Here is a 22,626-nt window from a genome sequence, read left to right on the forward strand (position 1 = left end):
AATGTGAACAAGACTTTGTGCCTAGAGTTGCCTTGAAGGTTCATTTCAAAATAAAATCACGTGTGTATTGTCACTTTACTGTAAAAAGGGCTGTTGCACAAGAAATTTATATGTTGAACTACTATCATGAGATACAGAACACTGAAGCTGTGAAGGTGTCATAATACCAGCTGAAGAAAGCTACCAAGAAATTATAGCTCTTGCAAACTTTAAGGAGAACAGGAGAAAACTTTGCAATACTTTTTGGAGGTGACTCAGAAGGCTTTGTTGACTCAGACAGTATGCAACCGTCTCCACATCATCAATTTGACCTCTGCGTGTCCATTAAAAATAGCAGTACAAACTCAGCAGTGCTGTGGTGCGAGAAGAAGGTGGCCAAGGAAACTACTGGGATAGAACATGGATCAATGGCATTGAGTTTTTTTCATTGTCAAGTGAAGAATTTGTCTGATACCTGACAACTGTCATAAAAGAATGTATGGGTGGTTAAATAGCAATGCATACTTTAGGCAAAGAAGTCCCACAGTTTCGAACGGGATTTAGGTCAGTCATGTTTTCAATTGCTACCATGTTTGGATGCTGGACACCTCTCATCACTATTAAATGGTAATTTAAGGTTTTTTTCTGTATCAGGACACAATCCTACATCCCATTATACAGGAATGCAGACAACATTTCAGTGATGGATTCACATCTTAAGACAATAATGCATGACCATTCAACATTCACCTTGTGAAAACCTATTGGTGCTGAACAAAAGAAATGTAAAGACCACAGGAAATACACGCTTGTACATAAATGAATTGTATTTGACCACAAATAGCACCTCTGCAATGCCTTCAACTGGTTGCAAGTGTCAGCCATGGTCAGAACAGGTTCTGTGTAGCTGTAAGTGCATTATGTTGGTGCAAAGTGAATTCAACTGTGGGCAAATTTTTGGTACTCTTATGGTGGGTGTTTCCATAGCCAAGGTAGCCAAAGTGTTTAGTGTTTTAAGAGAAACCATATCAAAGTTTATTTCTCTAACAAAAGCATCACAATCTGTGTTTGCCAGTCAACAATTTTAAGGTCTCCACCATAAGTAGAATATTACAGCTTAGGATCCAATAATAATGTAGCACATTATAATGAAATAATTTTGTTTTGAAGGATTTAACATGCACTTACTACATATGAAACTGTTCACATATGAAGGGTAACACAAAAAGCACAAAAACAAATTTTAACCAACTGGGCATCTACAGAAATAAAAGTACTTGATAACTCACAGCCTCTGAATGCACAGGATGGACAGCAAAAAGCAATGCAGTCAGGAACGATGCTCTTGGGCATCTGCCACCATAAAGTATGTCACAGAATGGTAAAAGTAGTACAGATGCAAGAGCATGCAGCCATATGTTGGTCACATGAAATCCCCATGGCTTCAGTCCTCCAGATAACCAGTAATTCCACCTACAAAATCAGCAAGCAATCAATAAAAGAAATAAAAAACAAAAATTAAAAAATACAGATTCCAGCTGGGGCCAACTGAAGGAGCTGATAATGTTTGTGTCACGAACAAGTATGGCAGTAAAATGATTATGACTTTAAACTGCGAAAGGGATTATGCAAATTCCTGTTCCATCACATGGACTGATTTTTTCCTCATTTCAGGCAAATTGCAAAATATTTCCTTCAAATATGTGTAGTTTAGGTTTGTTGGGGGACATTTATGAAAGTGTAGGGCATCTGTAAAGGAAGCTGTATGCACAATGCTAGCTCAACCAATTTTACAGTACTGCTCCAGTGTCTTGAGTCATCATTAAGTACCTGTCACAGCAGACATTAGATTAAATTCAGACATGTGACACTAGGATCATAAGTGTTTAAGTTTACTAGAAAACTTAAATGGAATTTTTTGGAAGAAAGGACAAAGTGTTCTTGTGAAAACTTGTTGGATAAATTTGAGGATTCTACATCAGAGGAAGACTGTGCAGTAGCTACATTGTCTCCACCATACATGTGACATACCTGGCCACACATCAGCTTGTAGTTTTTCGGGGGCAGCGATCATGGCGAAAAATGTACAAAAATCAGACCCCCTCACTGAATTAGTTATGGCCAGTCCATGTCTTAATTATGCAATTAAGTTGCATTTATCTGGTATGCACATACTGTGCCTTCTAATTAGACAATAGTCACTGTCCAGTATAACCTAACCTAACCATCCAACAACAGTCTCACTCAGATGACCAATGTGTATGGCATTTTTATATTCAAGTTGATCAGCAACCATTGTTAACTGTCCTACTTCACTGTACACTGTCTTATTCATGACAACATATCATTGCACCTTTACATTATTACAGTTCAGATTGACATTGGTTTCGTGCTCACAATCTAGGCACTGACTGTCTTTCATATTCAAGTTAATTCACATATGTTATTAACAGTTCTGATACACAGTCCAGTTTCATATTAAGTTAAACACATTATTGCATAAGTACATTATGGCTCTTTTGACTGATGTGAGTTCACACTCAAAATCTCGTAACAGACTGACTTAAAATGGCATTAGGCCCAGTGTCTATATTAGCTCTGCAAACATGGCTACTAAAGTTTCACGTTGTTAAACATGTAATTTTGATGATTTACAATTAGAATTTTACATCTCAAATTAATTGAATAGTGCAGAAAAATTGGTTTTGGTCTGAACTTTATGTTACAATAAGAGTTAAAATTGAAATAAGCCTTCTTGACAATGAAACTGGATAAACAGCTAATTAAATGATGCCATACACAAAAGTGTTAATTAACTGGACACTAATTAAGTGCTGATGTTCCTACAATGTTATGGAAATTAGCTTCTTGAATACTTTAATGATGTCTATGGGTTGTTTTCCTAACTTGATCAGTAATATAGTAATTTCATATGTTTACATGTCAACAATGTGACTGGAATAGGAAATAATTACTGTTAGCTTAGTGAACTGAACTTTAGCAAAACTTTTTTCTTCAAATTGTTCAAATTAATTAGGAAATTGTTCTGACTAATGTAATTTAGCAAAGTTGGGCCTGATGTTATACTCAGAATTACAGAATGACAGCTATATCTTATGGCACATCTCTCAGTAACACTAATGATAATTAAGAAGAAAAAAATTCAATCATTAAAGGATGCAAATAACAAAACAAAATGGGAATGGGTCCCAGCTTGCTTTGCTACAAAATCTTTGTAGCACCACGAGCATAAGATAGGAGAATTTAGTACATGTAAAAATGCATTTTCCCCTTGTTCTGTATGCAAGTGGAATTGCTCAGAGTGCCATTAATATTTGCTTGTCAAGTATAAATGTAGACAGAATATTGAACTCTAACCTTCTTTCTTTTTTTCACTCTATACTTTGATCAATGACATCAAAATTATCTCTTCACTTACCGCTTTGCGTGCCTCTTATGACAACATTTGAGTGTGTCTGAAGCTTTACTTTTAAATTTTGTTTGATTCTTTAAAGCCCCATTCACTTTCTCTCCAGAGATTTACTGAACACCATTATACTAGATACTGAACATAGACTGAGGTATAAATCAAACTGAAATGTGATACCCTGATCATTCTCATTGCACTGTGAGCATAATACATGGCAAGTTACCAAACCTCTTGATAATTTGTTTGATACTTTCTAGTACTGTATACTGAATTTTCTTGCACAGCCCACTTAGGTTATCTGAAAATATGGTGGCTGGCCATTTTTTTTAGTTACTGAAGGTGTAGATTAGTAGTAGAGTATCATAAAATAAATTTGCATCCTCTTTACCTTACAATATAATCTTATATATTTACAGTTAGATGGTATTCCGTGTGTGTGTGTGTGTGTGTGTGTGTGTGTGTGTGTGTGTGTGTGTGTGTGTGTGTAAGCAATAACAAATCATTAAAAAGAAAATGTACATGAAAACTTGTGCCAGTCTATAGTTGTTTCATATCTACAAATCTCTAATACATAAGTATATACAGATATAGTATATATAAGTATATATAGAATGACACATATAAACAAGTGAAGATTATATTTTTTTGTACCTGAAAGAAAGGACAGTCAGTGGTCTGTATGACTTGTGGCTAGTCTTGTCTGTAAGTCTCGTCCCCCAAAAATCATTGAAAAATAAATTCCAAACTGGAGTCTCAGGCCGCAAATCTTCATTATTCACAATGGCTTCAGTGTCGTCAAACACAAATTCACCATCAACTGAGTTTTTGTAGCAAAGTATTGCCACCAGGCCAACAATAACTGCTGAAAATGGTCCTGAGAGTTCTGAAAAAGATGGAGAAACTGATTAAGATGTCTGAAATAACAATATTGAACCAAATTTCACTCTCCTATACTGCAACATAATATATATTGAAAAGAAACTTTCCCTGGATTTGAATTGTGATTTGTGGCTTGTGCAGACTGTGTCCTATAGAATAAGCTAACCAAGCATGACTCATGAAAAAGTACAACTTTTGTCAACACAAAGATTGATTTTAGCACGACAGTGAATTATTAGGTGTGGTCCTAGTGTAGGCAGTATGCCCATCCTTTTCTCCAAACTTGAAATGACTTTCTCAGGCATTTATGGGGGAACCACACTTTAATGTGTGGACTCTATCATGGTACAACTTGGTGTTTATCACATTAATAAATCAGTGACCAAGATGAGGTAAAAAATGTTTTACCTGAGACCATAATGCAGTTAGCTAAGTTCAATTTTCTTAGGGATTTTCTGTGCTGACCTATTACTTCCTAAAACAGTGAAAATGACATGGTTATACACTAACATTAATTCCAGGGGTATGAGAGTGTTCAAAAGCTAAAATAATCTTTATTTTTCATATGATACTGTAAGGTCAGTAACAGCAATATGGATAAACATCTCATCTTTCTATATGTCAAAAACAAAGCAACCTTCCATCTTTTTTACGTACTTCTCCACACGTCAGTCCTCCTATATAAAGCAACTAGTAACAACATAATCAAGTTTTCAAGAAGGTACTATCCGATCACTTCTTTAACGGGGTCTATCTAGTTTAGAATTAGCACAAGTCTGAAGCTTTTTGGCGGTGCAGTAGAAAGCACTGCTTCATTTTCCCTTCTTTGCCAATGTTGTGTGGGGAAAAACAGATCCCTGTTGCTGCTCATCTATACCTGCAGAAGGCCAGTTCTGCGCAGTAAATGGTATAACACCATTGACTAATACAGACTTTGAACAGAATTCTGTTGCTACGACAGAAACATTTATGATCTGCTGAAATATTCAGATTCGGCTGCTTATGCTGTTAGGGTTATTGCAAATAACAGTGACAAACATATCAGTAAATTATCCTACTATGCATATTTTCATCCAATGCTTTCATATGGAATCACATTTTGCAGTAACTAATCATTAAGAAAAAAGTATTCATTGCAGAAAAGCATGTAATCAGAATAATAGCTGGAGCCCATCCAAGATCAGCTTACAGACATTTATTTAAGGAACTCAGGATATTCACTGTACCTTTGCAATACATATATTCACCTATGAAATCTGATATTAATAACCCATACAAGTTCAAAAATAATAGTGAAGTGCATAGCTATAACACTAGAAGAAAGAATTATCTTCACTATTCTGGGTTAAATCTGACTTTGGTACAAAAAGGGGTTAATTATGTGGCCACAAAAATCTTCGGTCATTTGCCAAATAGCATTAAAAGTCTGACAGATAGCCAACCAGCATTTAAAAACAAATTAAAAGAATTCCTGAATCACAACTCCTCCTTAATTTCCTCTGTGAGCTGGACTACTTTAGGACAAGGCTACAGATTCTCTTAACGAACAATATTGGTGTTTGCACATAGGGATACACCCTAAAAGGATGGGGAAAAGATTAAGGTTTAATGTCTCATCAGTGATGACATTGTCAGAGAGGAAGTACAAGGGCCTTTGTATAAGTAATGCAACATATGATTTTTCTCAAAGCAGGATCATTTTATTCATGATTTAAATACACAGTATTTTCCCCCAGTTCTTTGGCTACGAAATGTTACTTTTCAACTTAATCTTAGTTCAATTCTATGGCCACCTTAATGTGAAAGCATTACATCATGGTACTATCCTACTGGTTTGATCTCTGCCAAGTTCTAGCTGCATCAGCAACTTTTCTGTAACTGCTCTCGAGCTTCCCACACAGTCCGTTCTTCAGTGGGCCAATGAGATGGAAGCCAGAATGTGAAAGATCTGGGCTGTAAGGCAGATGGAGAAGAATAGCCAATCAAATTTTGATCTCTGCTCGGGTGTACAGACTTCTGCATGGCCTTACGTTATCATAGAGAAAGAGAAGTGTGTTCACATTTTTTGCAGCCATGAACACGTTGTAATAATTTCTTCAGTTTCTGAAGAGTCTTGTGATGGACTACAAAGTTTATAATTTGATAGTGAAGGAGCACATCGAACAGAATAACCCATTCAAAGTTCCAGATGACTAAAGTGCTGACTTCACCAGCTGAAGGTCCTGTTTTGAACTGATTCTTTGAAGGAAATCCAGAAAAAAAAATGGGGAATTCATGTTTCATCATTTGTGACAATGTTTGATAAGAAAACCTCTCTTTCAGCTTCATAACAAGCAAGCAATTTGGTACAGATGTCCCTTCTTTAATCTTTACGCACTTCAGAATGGTTTTGGGGAACACAGCAGGCACAAATGTTTGAATATAATGACTGGTGCACAAGTGAGTCAGCACTACCAACAGAGATGTTAAGTCGAGCACTGTGTTGCGCAACTGTCATTCATCAGTCACTTCAAATATGTTTCCACACACTGCAACATTGCAGGCATCATAGCTGTATGTGGCTGGCCTGCGCATGTGGATAAGACAGATTTCCTTCTCCTTGTTCTGTTGACAACAGACACTTTGCTTGGTGACACTGTGCTTCTATCCAGCGCCCACTATCCCTAGTTATTCTGAAAAAGCCTGTGAATATTTGTGATGGCTTCATTTTCCGCTAAAAGAGTAGCTGCTCTTTGTTTAGAATGCACCTTAGTTGCAAATGTAATTTTGAAGGCATAGTAGTATAGCCACCTACTGAGAGTTACTAGAAATATACGAGATGATGCAGGAATGTTTAAGGATGCTGCAAACAAACTTACAATTTTTCTGAACCAAAATTGGCTGAGACAAACAATTTGTTGCATTACTTGTTGAATGCCCCTCATACAGGCTTGTATTGTGGAAGAAAATCAGCTGTATTCCCCCCCCCCCCCTCCCCCCGCTGAAAGAAGCATTAGATGGGCAGTCACTGTGAAAACAATGCAGGTACGTGTGCACAGAAAAATAACTGCAACTATTAAGACATGGAGAAAAGTTATTGGCCTCACATGGAACTGATATTAATGAGATTTTCTTCTTGGTATACTGGTGAATGTTGTAGCATGCAGTTATGTCTCCTTGCCTCCTCTAGCTGCTCCTGGGAGTTCTGCGTGTTCTTCACTTTTCTGGAAACAGCCACAGCACCACCACTCAGTTAACCAAACACTGAAAGACCTGTGTGGTCAGGAATGACAACGGGGGTAATTCCACCTGATGGCTTGGGTATAAGCAGAACCTGCAGTGCTTTAACTGGTCCTTTATGGTTCAGGGTGCTTTTAGCCTCATATATTGCTGTCGGGATTAAGTTTTTTAAACATCCCTGCTCTGGCTTCTTCTTCTTCTTCACCATTGCCTTCTTTTCTTCTTCTTCTTCGGTGCTCAATGTGTGGCATTCATAACTTGTTGGAAATTTACACCCATGCCCAACTTAATTTTACCACACATGATTTTATCAATTACAAATGCTGAAATCATGTGATGCTTTGATCTGCATGCAAATTTTGTTTGGACAGCTTTTAAAGTATGTCTGTCAGTTTTATTCATATGGATAAGCTGAACTAACAAAAATTTATTATTAATCGAAATTCATCCAAAGTTGGTATTGGTTTCTAAGGAATCTGTTCCTACACGAGCTGCTGAATTTGTGTGTGATCATGCTCTTAAAGACAATTCACTTGGGACATGTGAGAACTGCAACAACTGTGGAAGTGCACCATCTGATACGCAAAAATCAACAACTAAAAGTGCAATGAAATCACTGTTGCCATAAGAACATTTACACGAAAAAGTGGCTATGGAACACATTTGTGCAAGATGGGTGCCAAATCTACTGAATTTTGACAAAAAGCAAAAAAAAGGGTAAATGTCTAAAAATTAAGAAAAAAGACCTATTGCTTTAGTATGCTGATTTGAACTTCAATACTGTGCATCAAATTTGACAATGCCACCACTCGGCTGATCACCTGAGAAGACTTTATCACTCGAATATGCTGAGAAAGCCTGCAGCCACATATGTCCAATGACTAGCCTACTATAGTAGTGAATGAGTATTTTCGGAGAGGTTTTGGCAGTGCACTTCAGATTAGGAGGCTGTTCACTGGAAAAATACTGGAGAGTGTGAAATGATCTGATAGTGAGTTACATATTCCACAGATCATTTGAAAGATTCTTTTATTGAAATGATGAGGAACAATTCAGTTTACAGGTTATGTACACATGATTAATGTTAAGATTAGTGAACACACATTATTTTTTGTCCTAAATTTAATTTAATTTTCTTTTTTCTCTTTCATCTTTACTGTCGAGCAATTTCTAAGTAGAAATTTGTCAATGGAATAGGGGGTGTCCACGAGAAATGAATCTAAACTTGCTTCGCTACATGTCAGACATTTTATGTTATTGGGCAAATTATCAAAAATTTTTATTGTTGCATATTGAACTCCTTTCTGAGCCACTGACAGCTTTAAGAGTGAGTAATGAAGGTTATTTTTCCCTCTAGTGTTGTAGGTATATATATCACTGTTCTTCTCAAATTATGATGGATTATTTAAGATGAATTTCATTAGCTAATATACGTTTGTGATGGCACAGTTAAAATGGCTCCTCCCCTTAAGAGGTCCATGGGTGAACACCACATATTATTCTTACTACTCACTTTTGTGCAATCAATATTTTCTTCCTAAGTGATGAGTTGCCCCAGAAAATTATTCCGTGTGACATTATTGAGTGGAAACATGCAAAATATGTCGCAAGGTTCATATGTTTGTTTCCAAGATTAGCAATTATGCGAAGAGAAACAGTAGCTGCACTTAATTGTTTGTGAAGCTCAGGAATATGCTTCCACCAGTTAAAGTTTTCATCAGTCTGTATATGACTGTTGCATAGAAATAAATGTAGTGTGTGCTTTTTTTTCAATATTTAAGGAGAGTATATTTTGAGTACCATGTTTGCTCAATGAATGTTAAGTGGAAGGTCATTCCCAAAAAATTGGGTATGTGTTAAATCACCAGTTCCACATAACTTGAGTTTTTCTAAGAGAGTTTCATGATCTACACAATCAAATGGCTTGGAAAGATCACAAAAAATACCAACTGGCAGTACATTGTTATTTAAGGCTTGTACTATTTGATGAGTGAATGTATACATACCATTATCAGTCGAGCAACTCCTCTGGAATCACAACTGTGATAAGTTAAGTAAATTGTTATCACTTATGTATAGGCTACTCTTGAGTAGATCACTTTCTCAAATATTTTGGAAAAAGATGACAGTAAGGAAATTGGATGATAATTATTGAAATCCATCTTGTTATCTTCCTTATGAGGTGGTTTAATAATTGTATATTATAACCAATCTGGAAAAATTCTCTGTGCCAATGAAAAATTGCGAATATCAATAAGGACATTGCTTATTATGTTGGAACAACTTTTCAGAATTCTGTTTGAAATTTCATCAACTGCACAAGAGCTTTTGTATTTTAGTATTTTTATAATTGTATTAATTTCAGTGAAGGATGTTGGTGCTACTTCTAGATGCTTAAAGTTTTATGGAGTGACATTTTTAATACATTCTCTTGCTTTTTCAACTGAACCGTTACATCCCACATTTACTGCTAAAACATAGCAGTGAAAGTGATTGTTAAATGTACTTGTAACTGATGAATTATCAGCCACAACATTGTCATTTAGTTTATTGCTATGGAATTTTGTATTCTAATTGGCTGTTCTGTCTCCTGTTTGACAATGTCCCATACAGTTCTAATCAAGTTATCTACACTGTTTACTTCTGTCACAACATGCATACTTCTGGACATTTTAATGATTTTCCTTAAAATATTACATTACTTTTTGTAGTAGACAAGTCATGTCAGATCTTGACTTACTCTGGCCTCTACATAAATTTCCCTTTTCCTGTTACACGAGATTATAATTTCCTTAGTTATCCACAGCTTACCCCCCCCCCCCCCCTCCCTTTTCATAGATGCTCTGGATAATTTTTTAGGGAAGTGACTTCCAAATATTGACACAAATTTACTATGGAATATACTGAATTTGACATTGGCATCTCTTTCTACACATTCCTCACCCCCCACAGCCCCTTTCAGTTTACTCTTAAAACACTGCATTCTGTTCTCATTATGAAGCCTCACTGCTTTGTATGAGCTTGCCTTAGGGTTATAAAGTGTCATACCATTTATTTCCATTACTTGTGCATCATGATCAGATAGTCCATTACCAATATGGTACACATCAATTGTTTCAGTCTGAGCACTGTCTATGAAAAATGTTATCAGTTAGTGTCCTATTTTGCTGCACAGGAGTTGGTAAAGTGACTACTGAAATTATACTGAAACACCCAAATAATAATTCTGGTTCATTTTTCCTGTCTGTGTCTTAAGAAATCTGCATTGAAATCTCCACAAACTACTAACTGTTTCTTCTTGTCTGACTGGTTACTCAGTAATGCATCTAATAGCTGAAAGTAATGCAGCAAATAGCTAAAAGTTGCCTAGAGGGGATCTGTACACTGTTACAATTATCAGAGAAGTTTTCTGCAGTGACAACCCACAAGCACATGCTTCTAGGTTCTGATCAACAGAAAAAATATTTGTTTTAGAATTTTTCACTTTGTGTCCAACTTTTATAAATGTTGCAACTCCTGCTCTTTTTCCAAGTTGACTCTACATGAAAAATGATGCAGGTCTATAATCCCTGGTATGTAATATCTCCATCACTGTGGTTACATGATGTTCAGAGATTGGTGGAACAATTTTCCACATCTTCTAGGCATACAATAAGCTGATCTATCTTGATTTTCAGACTTCTAATGTTCTGATGAAACCAATTTTATGGTCTCACATCCCTTTAATTTCTTTCAGTTATGTCAATCTGCAATGTGACTCTAACCTAAAGAATGTGCCCCTTTGATTCCAACAATTAGAGATTATCTACATGCTTGCAGCCCCCTTACACTTTCTGCAAGGTGCTCAGCTAATCTTTATCTTCCCTCTCCTACTCAAGTGGTAGCCATGATTAGTGTATCCCCAACTACCAATCACAGCAACAGGCAGGGAACAGATATGCGACTTTGTTTCAGTCAAAAACAACTAGCCCAGCTCTTTTTACACACAGCTAACAACCGTGTTAAACCAGGACTGGTTGTGTTGCTGCAAAATCTCAATAAACCCCACATGAGTATGTGCTGTTGCTACTCCTACTTCCTCCAGGTCATCCTTAATGTTATATTCTAAGTTGCTAGCTAAGCTGTATCCTGCTCCTTCAACTAAGAGTACCTTATGCTTGCCATCAAAATCTGTGCACAAGGCCACTATGTTCTCTGTCACCTGGCTAAGTTTGGCACTAGGTTTCACAGTGCTTGTGACCTGGTATTCTACACCTTGCACTCCCTGTATCAATTGGCCTTCTGTAACTGCTCCCTAGTAGGCAGATTCTTTTTTTCTAGGTGATTTTTCTACTGAGCTAGCATTAAAGTCATTTCTACAAGTCCACTGCATCCTATTAAGCAGAAAAACTGATTTAGGCCCATCCCCTACTTACAGTAACATGTTAAACTGATTGCTAACCAGAATTTGAAATGTTATTTCTTAAGTTTTCTCCTTTTGCCTATTACTCGTCATCTTCTCCCAGCTCCCATTGTCTCTTTCCCCCTTCAACCTATCAAATTCAAAATGTGCCATGTCTAATTATGCCTGGAGGACACAAATCTTTCTTTCATTCCACAATTTTCTTGTCTCGGCTACATAATCTACAACTCCAAAGAACAGACTCATCTGTCACTTTTGTAGCTTCCCCACTGCATTCTCCCTAGTGAAACACCAAAACAAAGCTGAGGACTAAATTGATAAATAAATGTATTGTTAACCTCACCGCCACATCAAGATCATTTCTCACTAGTGACGTAAAATGGGGTAGGCATGAGTGTCGTTCTGGTGGATTAATACACTGAGGGTAGTGAAGCACCCATTGTAGGCTAGTATGCTCTGTGACTGGATGGGCAGTTTGGTTCTTTACCAAAGTCTGTCAGTGACCGATGATACAGATGGGTAGTGGGCAGCTTATAAGTAGTTATCTCACATGAAAAGTTGTACAGTAGTTGAGAAAAAATGAAACTCTGCCAGTGGATATTGTGACTGACTTATTATTTTACTCTGCTGTTTACAAAATAACAAAAACATTTCATTACATAACTAGTTACACTGGAAATTGTTCTCATGATTGTGGCAATAACAGAGTAAAATAATATTTGAAGCATTTGTAGTGAATTGACATACAACTTGACTGTCTTTAGAGATGTGATTCTGCCTCTGCAAATGAAGGATATGCCAGTGACAGACTGGAATAAGATGTGCTGGCAGTCCTCAGCTCAAACACTTGTGTCTATTTATATTTGTATATATGACCTGTAAGAGATTTTCTTTTTATTAAGCTGATCCATCCTATACAACTGTCAAGTGATTCTTGGACAAATAAATTACTAATTCTAATGGATAAGGCATATATGCTCATATTGCATAGAAATGACCTGTGTGGTGAAGAGTTTAAAACACAAAAGACAAAAATGTGAACAGGGACATAACTTCTTTACTCAACCAATTTCCTGTAAGCCATCACAATACACCATTATCGTATTAATTCCCCATTTATTCCATTTGCTAATGGCATTTAAAAGAATCTGTTTTGCGTGTGACGCTTAAAAACATTTCTTTTTTGTTTTGTTTTGGCAACTCTTCCGCCATATGTGGGTAAAATAAAGCAAGTTACTTTCAGATTCTTACTTTTTCTAACAGACAACCTCATCCGCTTTCAACATGGTATTTGTTTATTGTTTCAATAAAGCCTCTACCCGTATACACTAAACTGAACTCTGTTGTACTGTCATGCTAAAAGGCATTGGCCTGCTGACAGATCACTGCTTCATTCTCTGTCATAAGAGAGCAGTATTGCTGATTTGCCAGCTATAATTGTGTATTCCTATAACCCTGCCAGAGTTCTGGCATTACACAAATAATTGTTTAGTTTTTGTTTCGTATAATGCTGGTGTTCATTAGGTATATGAATGTGGCTTCTATTATTTACAGACCTGGCTTCTTGGCGGAGAATAGCTAAACAAAAATCACTCCAGGAATTCCTACCACAAAGTTGCTATGAAGCTGAGATAGAGAAGAGATGCTATGTCACCTACCTAACTAATAAGAAATGCAATATTGTTAAATAGTTATCGGCAAGAGAAACCACACAACAGCACACTAACCACAAAACATTCGATGGCAATGCACTAACAACAACTTGTTACCTATTACTGTGATTTCAAAGAGCAATCAATTCAATATACACCATGCTTACGAGCAGCCAATATCACTCATCAATACAGCACACAAGTTGCTTTACACAACAGGCGAAACACAGAACATTTAAAAAAAAAAGAAAAGATATTAGGTTTTGGCAGTAGCTTCAGTACGATACAAAAATGAGACAATTGGTACATTATTTTCAAAGTAACTTGTGGAGCATTAAATTGGAACTCCTCTTGAAACTAGTTATACTGTTACAATAGCTATTAAGTTCCCTATATACAACACATATATAGGAAATTTCGTCACATTACAACTGCAATTTACGCACTCGGGAATGGTAATCCTGAGTCCCAGGAGACTTCTCTGCGTCTTGAGCCGCGTTTAGGCTTATCGTCATCAGAGTCATCTGACCATCTGTCACCTATTCTCTCAAACAACTTTTGATTCACATTTCTCATTTTGGTTGGTTCTGTTCTCGTTATAATACTATCTGGTGGGCCTCAAATTTGAAGATTTTTTTCTAATATTTACGTTATTTATGTTTTGCAGGAATAAAAACATAAAATTTCCCACAGCGACAACAGGATATAGTTTTATAAGTACAGCTTTCTCCAAAGGATTACATGTAATTCACGAAAAAACTGCATCCAAATACATTATTCCAAAAATTTCAGTCTTTCATTTGCTTTAATAAAAAACACAGGAATTTAGCTGACAGTTACGTCAAGTGAGCACATCTAGTTAAAACTGCCATTTCAACTTGCTGATTTATTTCAGTCCCTCCAATGACTCGTGGAATTACTATCATTTTCGATTATTTGAAGCGAGTTTCATTACGCCAAAAAAGCAACTACTCCATCCACGACGTGAGCAAGCATACCGGCTTCTTAAGTACGTAAGTGCAGATTATCACTGATAAGACACACGACGCAGTCGACATTTTCGGCACTTCGATACTTGATTCTACTCTGCAATCGACTAACTTAGCCCTATCAATCCTGGCGGCGTATGATATAGGCGGCCGTGGATTACTGGTGATCTTAATTAGTATCAAAGGCGAGAAATCTACAGCTGTAGATAATATTATTAGCTGATAATGTACAATATTATTGAAACTGTCAGTAGACGTCGGTCTCAAGAAAATTGCGCAGTTATTTATTTTTGTTTGTTACGACGCTGCCGTTGACACACATTGCTATAAGAGACTGAAAACTATACGAAAAATTGATACATGGAGCAGCAGTAAGCCAGGTTTCCACAGGCATGAATTTCTTACACGTGCATCCCTCTAATCGTATGCTTACACACACATTAAAAGCCGGGTTCACACACGCTTGTGGCTTTCTGTACTGATGCCTAGCTAGCCTACGTATCACACAAGACGCCACAAATTATCTGTTATTGCACAGCTTTCGATATTTTTACAACTGAAAACATACGTGCAAGCATTAATGTTATATAGTGCAGGTTACAGCATTAAAGCTGTGAGAAGTGTCAACTACAAGGAAGACGAAATCCAAATGTTATGCCTGAAAATATATTTCGCGCAGCGATAAATCAGGGATCGCAACACATTTACGAAAGAAATAAACACTCGAAGACGAAAATGCTGTCTGCTATGGAAAACTAACGGACAGCTGGCATTTCAGAATCATCTGCAGACACGTAACTCTTCCAACAAATGTATTCGTTTCTGTAGGCATTTCTAAATAGCTAACTTTTAGTTTAACAGCTGCCACGTCACATTCTGGGGCTATTTCCCCGCATATGATCCACAATTTATACAATGCGTGGTCTCACAAATTTCATACAACTCGCTTTTTTTGGTAACATATTACGTTTATTTATTTTTCATCTAAAAATTGTTCAAGGTTATTGGATAGGCCTACGTCATCGATTTTGAAGTATAGAGCGCACAAGTATAGTGCCCACGTGCGCGCGTACACACACAAACGCACACACATACACTGCTACCGAAAATTAAACATAGGTTGTTGTTCGTTTAGTTCAAGAAGCTGTGAAATTGTACCTGCTAACCACTGTTCTGACTTTTTTCAGTAATAAAATAAAAACACACTGAAATGGAATGGAGAACAGCAGGAATTACTTCACGTTAACTGCAACAGAAAGCTCATGTTCCGAAATACTGACACCAGCGTGCAGTGCTGGAAGAAAAGTGGTGTCACAAAGTACAACCAAGCTGAACTTTTGTGGCATGACAAAAGTAGCGTCTCCTAAGTTGTGCCATTGAAAACTGGAAGTTCACACATGCAGGTGCATTGCAACTGTGGTATGCCACTAGGTGTGGCGAATTTCTGTTGTGTAGCCTATGCGAACCCGGTTTAGCGTATCCACAGGTCCAAGTTCGAAATGCTTCTTACACGACTTTCAAGATGGCAACAAGTGAAATTATAAACTACAAGAGTTTAGTAGCTTTTGGCCAAGAAGCTGATAGTCATGTTAATGAACAAAAATCAGACAAACAGGTGTTGGGTATGGAAATGGGCATCTCACAGGAATCGTTTGGCAGCATACAATACGGTAATAAAGAAATTATCTATCGAGGACGGCATTTCGTTAGAAATTCATTTTCCAAGGAATAAAATCAATGGTGTAGTCTTTTTGAGTCGTATTTCTGGCTCTGGAAGGAGGTAAGATTCCGTGTCACCTTGCAATAAATTACAAATAGCACTCGTGTATCTGGTAACTGTACGGTGCAAGAAGAGAACTGTTTCTAAATTATTACGTTATCTACTACACACTGAAGGGAGATGGGGAAGTAAGGTGTTTTTGTCTCAACGTTCAGCTTTGTTTTTATTTCCAAGGCGAGTCGAGTTTTTTTATAGGTCACAGGTGCTATAAATGTAAGTTTGTTTTATTGGTGCAGTACTTAATTTTGTAACCAACTTGGTACTACTGTGCAGAACAGCCATTACTCAGTGATAGTGCCAATATGAACACTGTTATATTCACATAGGTTATCAATGAGAGTGAAAACTAGTTTCAGATCTATAAAGCTACAAATAAATTTCTATTTCACCGCAATATTTACTCACAATGACTAAAGCTGCAATGATACAAGCCATCTGACTTTTCTCCTCACATTTATGCTAAATTTGTCCGCTCCTTGTCACGACTGCTGATAGGCAGGACGCTTTAGCTGCATATAAGTAAAGTCTCATTACCTTGATTTATTATGGGGAAATCCATTTTATATTATTTCAGCGGTCGTCGTTAAAGGGGCTAACAGTCCCAGTCTGTGAATACGTGAGAAATACACAGCCCGCACACTGCTCTGAATGCGGCAGATGTATCATGAGCACTCAAAGCTTTGTGCTGTTTTGCTCGTGTCAAATGGCCACTGACGGAGGGTCACGGAACCTACAGGTCCTTTGCACTAAATCAGCGTCTGCGGCCTTTGGCACAACTCGTTTCTTCAGATGGTCTAACGTAAGAATTTCAAGTGCTTGCTCGGACACCACAATTTATGGCGGAAAAGTACAAGCCTTGGAACGTTGGGCGAACTGAGGTGAGAGCACCTCACAGAGTGCACGTCATGTTGGTTTGCCCTCAGGAAATTCAGAAGCATTAAACAACACTCTGATTTGCTCATCTCTGCCTGACCTCAAATGAGAATTTCTAGGGCAAACTAGTTAGAAAGATGTACTCTGGTCCATGACTGACGACATTCCAGGCTGGGGATTTGTTAAATGTGGCATTAACACTCTACTGGCGGAAAATAGTTACATTTTTGCTGATTGGCGTTTGCGACCAGATGGACGCAAACTGCCGAGTTGGGAGCTGGTGAATGAGAAAAGGTCAGTTGTTTTGGTGGTGGATGGAAAAAGATTGCTGGTTGGAGATGTCATGGCACCTGGACAGGTCCGAGTCCTGACGAGCAAGATTCTAATTCTCCACTATGACCATGGCACTCCGACTCACCGCCACAGCAGATTGGTGAGAGTACACAGCAGCACAGTTCACTAGATGGGGGTTGTTAGGTAGCGTACTGTTGCCACAGCTTGGCTAAACTTAGGTAGCATACTGTTGCCACAGCTTGGCTAAACCAGATTCATGTATTTGTATCGTTTGGTGTGGTATTCAATTGACCACTGGAGTTTCTAAATAAACCGTTGGGTTGTACTGGATTAATTATTTAATGTACAGCTACGATATGGTAGCCATTCTTCCGTTTGCCTACCATGTTAGTTGTCGTCAGCAGTTAACTTTGTTTTTCGTAGAGTTTTGATGCCAGTACTCTGTAGTTGTTTAAAACAATAAATAATCTGTTTACATTTCATTTGCATTTTTGTTTGAAAGAGCACATAGTTCCCTTCAGTTCACTGATTTATTCTGTTGACTGAACGGATAGTTATAGAATAGGATTATTTTAATTTCTCACCTTATGATACTATGTTAGGGCATATCAAGATAGCGATTCCTTTATATAATTTACAGTTTATGTGGAGTCTTAAAGGCAGTGTGGTGGAGTCTGGGTAGGTTCATTGCCCTGGTAGGTTTCACAGTCTCACTGTAGGGCACTTCAGAGCAAAAAATTATCGTCATTGTACTGACATAAAAAATTTCTTCACAGAATTGACTGTTCTGCAGTTCTCAGTAAGTTCCAACTCTCAATTACAGTACTTCTTAATATATTTCATCATTTCAAAAGATTCTGTGTTATTCCATTACAAATAAGTGACTATGAAAATGTCCTTATTCCACTGTTTAAGAATATTTTACCGCTTTAGAGGGTATTTATTTATCTAGCTGAAGGCTAAGCCCATTATTTTGGCGTTACGCTAACATTCCATGCTCATAAACAAAGAATTCTAGATCTGTGCAGGCGAAAGAACCAGAACAAAATGAGAGCATATTCACCTACTGGCAGTTGCTGAAGCTCGGAGGTGATAGTGATGGAAGCAACATCATGCAGGAAAGTAGAATGCCTTCCAACTTTCGTAACTTAAGCGTAAGTTAGCGTGACACAGTGCAAGAAGGGTGTTTCCACATGTAAGCTTACTTATGCAAGTGGTGGTGTGGGGTCGCATGTGCATGAAAATTATGTCTGTGGAAACCCAGATGTAGAGTATCTCTACCATAGAGTAGGCCTACATACATCTATGAAGTGAGCATAGCCTATTGCACATGTTCTCAACATCAAACCGAGCCAGTCATCTGGTTTTGGGATGACGCTGCTTGTCTACATTTTGTGGTAATAGCGAAACTTGAATATTACAGTATTCCCCTTGTTTTATATGTTTCTGCACATATGAGTAACAGCTATGGTGCAGCATTGTTGTTGCTGCAGATGTAAAGAGAAGTAGACTATGTGAAAGGAGGACAGTTACTTTTCATAGGCGTGTACAAAAGATGTATAATTGTAAATGTCACATTAATATGAGGCACTTTGTATGTTGGAAAAGTACCAAGACATGGTATTTTAAAGTTATGTACTGCAGAACTAATTTCTGTGATTTCTTGGCCATGTGCTTACGAGACAAGTGCTAGATAAATTTGCAAGTGTGTTTGAGTAAATTGCCAGACAGTGTATACAGATTCACACTATGCTCATAGGCAGATGAAATTTATACATGACAGTCTGATTAATTTCCTCCAATTTATGAAGGTTCTCAAACCACTGTATGTCTCTAAACACGTCTGCATGAGACAGTTTTCTCCTATATGTGATTTAATATTTTGCTTCCTAAAAGATGAACAAAGAATCAAAATATGATTGCACAAAATAAAAAGGAATAATTTCACCCCTAAAAAATATTTAGAAGTGTAAACATAAATAAAGCAGAATCTGAGCTCCACATTGTGACGAAAAAGCGCAATACTCTTGATCCTCCCATCACTGAGCTGATTTCACTTCCAGGTGTGAAATTGTAAAGGCGTCTATAAAACACATATACCAAGTTTCACAGCACAATTAAAGATGATCTATCTGTACCAGTGAAGTAATAACGCACAAAATACGCTAAGCGCTAAGTGTGCTAAAACGTGCCGTCCCAAGATCACGTAACTTGAACGGCAAGAGATGTTGCAGACAGAATTGTCATTCCAAGCGTCTGAATGCTCACTCCATAGAGATTTATAATCTATGATTTCTACAGGGAACACATCAATATTCGCAGAGAGATACTTTTTAACAGCAGTAAGGGTAATAAAAAAGTACATTATTTTACGTCTATTCTTATGATACAACACACTATAGTTTTCACAAACCATAGGAAAAAATGTATTGTTGCCTTGTTCAAACTACTAAATTGTCATCCATTAATTCTTCAGTAGAATAATACCACTTTTCCACTAGAGGAGACAAAAGCAATCTTCTTCGTGAAAATAGACCCAAGTTGAATGTATTCCTATCTATTAGTTTATTATAAATTTTAATTAAATATACTCTGAGTTCTGGAAATTGAACTACAGACGGCCAGTACAAACTTTAAAATTTCCTCTATGATGTAATTGTCCTAGAAACTGTTTATTGATTGTTGTACTGGAAATTCAGGATCTTGCAAATGTACAGGAAAGAAACTATTTTATGGGATGCCAATATCGCATCCATTAACGCACAAGCTTGTTAATACAAACACTTTACTATGTCCTTCCACATCACACAGCAACATGAGACCCAGAAAACATTACTATTACAAGAGAGAGAGAGAGAGAGAGAGAGAGAGAGAGAAAGAGAGAGAGAGAGAGAGAGGGCAAAGAACATCATAATCAACAAAGCATAAAAGACAAAGATCTTAGGTCAAGGATTGTTTCTACCTTAATGACTGTCCTTAACTTCATCGATTCTCAATGCCTCCCCCAACCCCCACCCCCACACTCATTTTAAAGACCTGTACCTCAGTCGCAACTGCCAAATGTTACCTTTATGTTGATCACTATGGTGAAAGTTGACCAGCTACATTGATTGAAAAAAACCACACGCACTGTGAACCCATGGAAGCCTGCACGTCATCATTCAGCCAGATTACGTCTCCACAACTTGTGGGATAGACTGTGTATGAGGAGGTACCCATAGGCACACGTCCAAATGACCCTGATGTCCATGAACAGATCCTCACCTGGACCTACATGACAAGATAGGTTGGTTGTCATCAGTAAAAGCAGGCTTAAGATGATCCCCCATCTTCTTATCCTATCGATAATGAATGTTTTGTGATTCATATCAATTACTCGAAAGTGATCAGCATACTGAGGAGCAAGTGGTGATCTGACTGCATTGTCCCTCATCCAAACTAAACTACATGCAGAGAGATTTTTGTGGTGGAAGATTGGCCTGTTACCATGCAGCACAGGATTCATAGGTTGGAGACAGTCCATGTGCATTTGGAAGTCCACAAAAACTCAGCACACTCCACAACTGATAAACTGGGAGGAGGCAGGAGGGAAAAGAACTCATACAGTATTTTTAAAGCTTTGCCGTACACCAGCTGGGTGGCAGAACATCCAAAGTCCTTCTTAACTATGGTTCTCTACCCATGTAGCACTAACGGAAGTGCACCAGCAGAGTAAAACACCTTTGAAGATGTTGTGCATTTGCTCCACCATCCTTTTATTGTGATCCTAACATGGTTACAACCTCACAAGTTCATAATTTCCTCAAATAGTTGGCAATAAATTTGCCTGCCTCTGTCTGATCTTATCACCTGAGGATTAGTAAACTGGGAAAACCAAGACGAAACAGCAGCAATAGCTGAGATGTCAAGGACAGGAACCACATCAGGCCATCTAGTAAATCTGTCCACCATTGTAACCATGAAACCAAAGCTCTCAGATTGGGGTAGGGGATCGAAAATATAAAAATGAAGATGAGCCAACTTCCCAGATGGCGAAGGAAAAACTTCCACAGGGGTCGATGCGTGTCGAGATACTTTACAGTTTTAACAATGAATGCAGCTCCAAGACCACCGACAACAATCTTTATGCACCCCCAGCCACACAGCTTTGTCTGACACCAACTTTGTGGATGCCCTCATCCCCAAGTGTGATAAATTGTGGGATGCATCGAAAACAGTTCAATGGCACCACATCAGGATGAATAGATGGACACCGTTGTCCTCAGTATTGCACCAGATCCATTGCACAAAGTCATTGCAGCAACATGTCAAAGCACACTCTGGGTGGCAGTGCAAGAGGAATGGGTCAACCCCCAGCTTGGTAGCCACCATCACCCAGTCAATAATGGAGATAGCTTCACAGTTGCGATACAAACTGTCAGCTACCACATTCAGCTGCTCTGCAGTGTGATTGTTATCTATAAAAAACTGTGCAATTTCAGCATCAGACACCTGCTGGGGATAACTGAACTCAGTCACACATATGTGATTTCAGTCTTTCTCGGTGTATTCCACTGGTGAATTCTTCTCGGGTTATCAGTCGAGTGGTGGCGTCGTCTTGTCGCAACGTTTCAATTGAGTTTTGTACCCATCATCTTCTAGCGAAGAAAGCAGTGGAGGCATTTAAAAGTCACAGGCAGTGGAATCTTCGTCAGAAGATAATGGGTACGAAACTCATTGAAACGTCGCTACAAGACGACGCCACCACTCGGCTGATAACCCGAGAAGAATTCATCAGACAGTCACACATTTAACAATAGAAGTCTCTGATTTGCGATCAGTGTAAATTTTAAACATTTGGCTGTCTAGCCACGGCTAAAACTGTTTAACTACCAAATAAATCTCCAATAGCTCTCTGTCGACAGTTCTCCAATTTTTTTGTTGCTCTGACATGTACGTTGAGAAATATGCCAACAGGTGCCATGTTGGCGAAATCATTTGCTGCAACACTGCACCCACAGCTGTCTGACTTGCATCCACTACCAAGGCAATGGGTACACTGGGAACAGGATGGATTAAGAGAGTAGCGTTTGCTAAAGCTTTTCTGACGGCCTTGTATGCTTCAGTGGTCTCAGAATTCCACAAGACTT

General features: G+C 37.9%; 1 protein-coding gene across 2 annotated transcripts in view; it reads right to left on the reverse strand.

The window, feature by feature from the left end:
* LOC124593815 (protein O-mannosyl-transferase TMTC4-like) overlaps positions 1-14,616 on the reverse strand; it is a 135,580-nt gene extending 120,964 nt beyond the window's left edge. The window contains exons 1-3 of one of the 2 annotated variants that reach the window (XM_047132163.1): positions 14,008-14,616; positions 4,061-4,292; positions 1,269-1,452 (exon numbers count right to left, since the gene is read on the reverse strand). In XM_047132163.1, the coding sequence (XP_046988119.1) occupies positions 1,269-1,452; positions 4,061-4,292; positions 14,008-14,137 (546 nt within the window). In that variant the 5' untranslated portion in view covers positions 14,138-14,616. Of the gene's footprint in view, positions 1-1,268; positions 1,453-4,060; positions 4,293-13,636; positions 13,662-14,007 lie in introns of those variants that run through there. The other variant, XM_047132164.1, reaches the window with a different exon arrangement.
* Positions 14,617-22,626: the final 8,010 nt, after the last annotated feature.

The sequence above is a fragment of the Schistocerca americana genome, chromosome 2 (genome assembly GCF_021461395.2).
Source record: "Schistocerca americana isolate TAMUIC-IGC-003095 chromosome 2, iqSchAmer2.1, whole genome shotgun sequence".
In the NCBI taxonomy this organism is placed as follows: domain Eukaryota; kingdom Metazoa; phylum Arthropoda; class Insecta; order Orthoptera; family Acrididae; genus Schistocerca; species Schistocerca americana.